Below are 6000 nucleotides of genomic sequence, written 5' to 3'. Positions count from 1 at the left end.
AAAATCTAAAATTCCATTACCACTACAGACATAACTTGAAATTCATATGAGTTTCTAGAAATTATTCTGATTCCCACAAGTTGTAAGGCATCAAAGTGATCATGTCTGCAGCTTGCTTTGACAGTTTTTGAAATCACCACTTGAAAGTGGAGCAATTTAACAAAAATACTGCTATACTAGTCATGATGGGACTATCAATAAGGACACAGACTCTCATCTTGGCCAGAAACGAGGGGGAGACACTGATTTCTAATCTGCATAAAAAGAAAATATAGCTATTGCACAGAAAATGGACGTAACTAAATTTAGGACAGTTATATAAAGCAGACAATTTCCACAGCAGTTGATAGTGTCATTCTTTAATTTACAATCATATCTTTTCCATGATTACACAAGTGTGATGATTACTTCTTGTAAAGTCTGGCCTCTTGTAGTATACGGTTGTACACACAATTGTTGATGTAGTGTTTTATTTATATGTGCTATCAGTTGTTTCACACAAATAGGTCAGTGACATTTAAAGGCATAGACATAAAAATAAAAAATAAAACCACAGTAACACAGGGGTCTAATAAAACGGAAGAGGGAAGAGAACTTAATCTGTCAATAAATGGAAAATGAACAGACAGAATGAATCAGGGATCAGTTACTGGGGACAGAGTTTTCATAAAACACAGGTGGAAAAGAAAGAAAAATCTGTCACTGCGTTTTTAGCTGGTGTTGTGTTTCCTCTAGGATGAAATAACCTTCAAAACACGGAACTACAGAGCAAATGAATGCCGGAAAAATCCATGATAAAGGTGCTTGTCAGCTACAACGAGAATATGATTGTAATATACAGTACACTTTCTGATTATGTTATATGAACTATACATAGAGGCATATATTACTCTTGCAAACTATATAACTCTTATAATATTTGTATTCTGTGCAATGTTCAACGACAACTTACGACGATACGTTTTTGGCGGAAGGGGAAAAAGTTACCGGGTGTTGAGCTTTTTTTTGGGCAAGAGGCGAAGGAGAGAAACAGCCGTCAGTGCTACAAGTTACAATGTACAACGATGTTTGGCAAAGAGGAGACAGTTCAAATGCACCAATTAGAAAAATAATTTGTAGAACAAATTATGTAGAAAAGAAAATTAAAAATAAATTAAATCCTTTGAAAAAATAAAATACAGCAAATAATGTGTATACAACTTTGTTCCATTGATGTTTCAGTCATTCAGTTGGCTACTACTTGGCATGACCTTGATTCCGTTTAAGTGCTGGAATAAGTAGGCTATATAGTGAAATAACATGGACACCAAATCCTTATATACACCTAGTAAATATGTACAACTACAGTAGGTTGTAGGTATGAAGAGACGAAAGTGCAAGAACTAGTGGGGTGAGATATATGAAGTCTGTTTTGGTTATTAGAAGAGAAAGATCAGCCAGAAGGGATCCGACTTTAAGCAGAGCTGGTTCACGTATCGCATTTTGTGCTTCTTGATGCTCGTCTTTGGGTACCAAAACAAAACAACTTGCATATAGGTCAACTTATCATACGACTGAAAAGAAACGAATAATCTCAGAGTGATAAGGTGCAGAATGTAACAAACAAAATCCTTTTTTTTTTTTTTTTTTTAAAACAGCACATTCCTGTTGGTTGTGTTGCGTTCACTGATAGAAAACATAGTAAGGCAGTGACAACAAGGTAAATTTTTTTTTGGAGCACACTGACATGCAACAGTGTTCAAAGGGAAGCCTGAGCATTATTGTTTCAATCCCAAAGCATCAGGAAACAGGTTGGAAAACGTACGCTTCTGTGTCTCGCTTTGTTTGCTGGTTTGCATGTTTTGTGTTGCCCATCTGCGTTGCCCAAAAAAAAAATTGCAGTGTATCACCAAGTTAGCCAACTGACAGGCTGTCTACTGGTGAAGTTACACTTAGACAAATAGAGCTGAAAGGCCTTGTGCCAGAGGTTTATTCTTTTCTTTTCTCTTCTTTTTTTTCCTCTGTGGATTTGGTTAACAGCACTAGTTCAAAGCTTAAAGACAGTTTAAAGTAGACAAACCAATAAGATCGAGAAATATCTAATTGCAGGATGATTTATTCCTGAGTAAAATTGTATATCCTTTAAACCATTATTTCTCTGAATTTGTTGGGTTTTTTTGATTTTTTTTTTATTTTTGCACTGAGAGAAGGAACTAATTTTGCAATAGTTTTGGAAATAAGTTGCCTATTTTGTCTCTTTTTTAAAAAATGCAGAACTGCACAATTTTATGGATTTTATGTTGTTTTTCTTCTAAATTTTTGTTGTCCTGTCTTCGCCTTCGACTCTGGATATGAGAACCTCTAAAGTATGTACAGAAAAGTTGAGTAGGAAGTTGATTTGTGGATATGGGGCCTCTGTAAAGTGTGCAGGCACGTTGCAGCTCTATGTCTACAAGCAGTGTGGGCCATTTATGTTTTTAAGCAGGAGCTGGCGATGTCTTCCCTCAGTCTACTGCAGATATCTGTAAACTTTGAAGCAGTGATTGCCAGAGTCTGCAACAGCCACGTGTCCGTCTGAGGTGAGGGCGAGGCCCTGGGGGCCGTAGAGTGGGTCTGCCGAGGTGTTAATGTAGGACAAGAAGGACCCCGTGCTGTCAAACACCTGAGACAGACAAACACAAAGGTTTACAGTTTACCATGTTCATGTTACAGCAATTATAATCAACGCTGGGTAGGACAGTTTTCAAATGTAGTCAGTTACTGAATAATAATCACATGCCAATTATTGTAATTAGTAATGTAATAAATTTGATGACAAAAAATGCAATCTACTGTCAAAAAAATGGATTACTTCAAAATCAAGAATTGGAAATAATGCATCTTATCTTAAAAAATGGATGCAGCTACTAAATTTTGAATTCCCCAAATATTCTTTTTTTCCCTTTAAAGATTTTCAGTGCACATAAAATGCACATATTCATCATTGACAGTTGGGCAAATAAAATTACCCTCACAAAGATAGAACTTTCAAAAACCACAAGCAATTTGAAATCTGTCAAATTTTAAAGACGGACTTAAAATGCAATCAGGTAATCCTTGACAATGCACCTCTAGTAATCAAGTGTAAATGTGAAAATGTAATCTCAACAGATTTTTTATTTTATTTTTGGGTTTTTTTTGTAGTCTGATGACATAAACCTAATTGCTTATAATCTGTTGCTACCCAACCTGACAATAGTGTTAGCACTAAAAATGACTTTGCTCATTACGTCTGCAGATTTCAAATTGCTTTTATGTGAACTGCAGTATTCTGCTATTGAAATGGAACTCAAGCTCTGTATTAGAAAAATTAACTTTCAAGTCTTGATGCTTTAATTTTGAACCTGCCTCACCTGTATTCTGCTGTTTCCCCAGTCGGCTACGATGATGTTTCCGTTGGCATCCACAGCCACACCGGTGGGAGCATTGAACTGGCCGTTGCCTTCACCATGAGAGCCGAATTTAAACAGGAACTCTCCATCGGCACTGTACACCTGGGTCAGGGAGTCAGGAGGTGTAGTGAGTCTACAGTAAAAACAGAGTCTCTAAATAGTCAAGCTGGCAGCTTTAGAGACAGTTCATCTTACCTTCACAGAGTGATTATGAAAATCGGTCACTATGATTTCATTCTTGTTGTTGACAGCAACAAAGTGTGGACCTGGACAACAGAGAGAAGCAGGTTACTGGACTCATTCCTGTAGTCTGCAACGATTCCTTTTTGCTGTTAGCAGGTAAACACAAATTTTAACTAGTTGTGCCTAAAGCTACAATAATGAAACCTAGTTTAATCAGATATGTGGCTGCACTGATTTGATTTGAGTAGTTTCTGGCATTCTTTTCATGCATTTTTCACAAGTATTAAAACGCTCTCAGATTCAATTCCATCCCTATTATGTTAGTGTCACAGTAATCACAAAATATTTTTGTCTTCTCTGCCACAAGTGGTTACACTGATGATTTACAAAAAAAAGGAAAAAAAAGCACATCCTGCTATTTCTAAAAGGCAGAGCAACCCATTATGTAGCTCTGAAGAGCCCAACACTGATTATCTTATGGCAAACAGGTTAGTTTCATGACACTGGAGTGCAAGAAGTGAAAATCATTCACAATCTTTTGATAGCCATTTTACAACAGAAAATAAACACAATGCACATAACAAAATGTTCATTATTGCAATTTTCAAAATGGCACACGTTTGTATCAGTCATCACTATCGTACAGGCACAGTTTGATCCAACAGTTTACCAACAATCGGAGCTCTCAGGAGGTCAGACACATGATCAGGGAATTGGGTTAGACAGAGGGCACTGCACTGTGGGATTAAGGTTGCAGCAAGGCCACACTTAGTACTTACTGAACACTGAGCCAGATTTATTAAAGTTTGGGCCAAGTTTTTCTGAATTGGAAAACAGAAAGGAAGAACAGAAAGAAAGAAAGAAAAAAAAATTGGTTGTCAGAGATGAAGATAAGCAAAGAAGAAAATAAGAGCTGGGTGGTCAGCACTGACGCAGTTTGTGGGGGGAGCGGAGACGCTGCAATCATTTGAAGTTATGCCAGATAAGTACACAGGCTTACATTTCTGCTGCGAATGTTCTGTACGCTGTTTGTTGCCTCGGGCTGACATTTTAACGGCACAAAGATTAGTCAGGGTGTTCACAATGACTGCTTTTTTTCTTATATGTGAATCCTAAACAAAGGACAAGTGCAAGTTGCAAAACGTGTTGCATAAGCTCAAAATAACACATATGTAGTAACCTTATTCTATTTTGTGTTGTCGCATATTTTGTCGAACTGTTTACAGGTTTACTTTAAAAGCTGGTTGATTCTGCTGCATCGCGGATAGATTGCATAACTGGAAAAGAGGGCACCGCTTGTATGCTGTAGGTGTTGGAAAGATATGCTGTTAAAAGTCTCGGCCTCCTTCTCACCTGCAAACTGCCTGTCGGACGTCCCCCTGCCTCCGAACTTAGTCACAAGCTTCCCGTTGGATTGAAAGATGAAGACACAGCAGGCCTTGTTGTCCACAGTGATGATGTGTCCATTCTTATCCACTGCCACACCTTTAGGACCCATGAGCCGGCCTGCGCCGATTTTATTCTTTGACAAAAGGAAGACAAGGAGGATTTTAACACAGAACAAAAAGATCTTAAAAGGATTCTTAAACCATGTTCATGTTATATCTGGTATTTATTGTGTTTTCCCTCAAGAAAGCAAGAGGCTAATGCTGGAGAACAGAACGCAAACCTACATGAATAAGCCTAAAATGAGGTACTCGGTGCTGCTAAGATAATACAAGGTCTGAAATCTTACCTTAAACTTGCCGTCAGAGGAGAAAATGCTGACCCATCGATTGTCATAGTCGGCCACCACAATGTCACCGTTCATGTCCACAGTGACGCCCGTCGGTCTTTGCAGCTGCCCCGGAGATCGACCTCTGACCCCAAAGCGCATCTTGAACTGGCCGTCGTTGGAGAACACCTGTAATCATTGAGATCAAAGAATCAGTCGTTCACTCCGGTCACAGCGCTACAAGTACCTACACGCAGTTTTCCTGTCTGTTTGTCTCACCTGAATGCACTGGTTGTTGCTGTCTGCCACCACCACTCTGCCGTTACTAGAGGCTGAGATTCCTTGCAGGTTTGTGAACTCCCCTTTCTCTCTGCCCCGAGAACCTGACAGAAACACAATTACACACTCAGTAAATGTGCGATTTGATATTGTCGCATTAGTCTCGATACGCATAACGCGTTTCCTTAAAGGCAGTGGTTTTAGGTTAAAAATGCTTATGCTGTGCATTGATGGTGATCATTTTTTAAAGGATGCATTATTTTTTTTTAGATTACTTCACTACCTTCCAGGCAAATGGAGGTTTTGACTTATGTGACTACAGTTTAAAAAAAAGAAGAACTTGCAAAAACCTAAAAGATCTGCTTGTGCAAGGTAATCCATCACACTTAGAGTGTTACAGCGTCATTTATTTGT

General features: G+C 38.4%; 1 protein-coding gene across 4 annotated transcripts in view; it reads right to left on the bottom strand.

Annotated features, from left to right (window-relative positions):
• Nucleotides 1–343: 343 nt before the first annotated feature.
• LOC103365246 (tripartite motif-containing protein 3-like) overlaps nt 344–6000 on the bottom strand; it is a 28089-nt gene continuing 22432 nt past the window's right edge. For 3 of the 4 annotated variants that reach the window (XM_008292646.1, XM_008292645.1, XM_008292644.1), the window contains exons 11-17: nt 5587–5690; nt 5329–5496; nt 4947–5115; nt 4373–4414; nt 3606–3676; nt 3372–3512; nt 344–2641 (exon numbers count right to left, since the gene is read on the bottom strand). In XM_008292646.1, coding sequence (XP_008290868.1) covers nt 2489–2641; nt 3372–3512; nt 3606–3676; nt 4373–4414; nt 4947–5115; nt 5329–5496; nt 5587–5690 — 848 coding nt within the window. In that variant the 3' untranslated portion in view covers nt 344–2488. The remainder of the gene's footprint in view (nt 2642–3371; nt 3513–3605; nt 3677–4372; nt 4415–4946; nt 5116–5328; nt 5497–5586; nt 5691–6000) is intronic. The other variant, XM_008292647.1, reaches the window with a different exon arrangement.

This window comes from Stegastes partitus, unplaced genomic scaffold (genome assembly GCF_000690725.1).
Source record: "Stegastes partitus isolate 25-593 unplaced genomic scaffold, Stegastes_partitus-1.0.2 Scaffold822, whole genome shotgun sequence".
Lineage (NCBI taxonomy): Eukaryota > Metazoa > Chordata > Actinopteri > Pomacentridae > Stegastes > Stegastes partitus.
The sequence above is the reverse complement of the archived record's forward strand: the minus strand, read 5'-3'. Positions and strand labels throughout refer to the sequence as shown.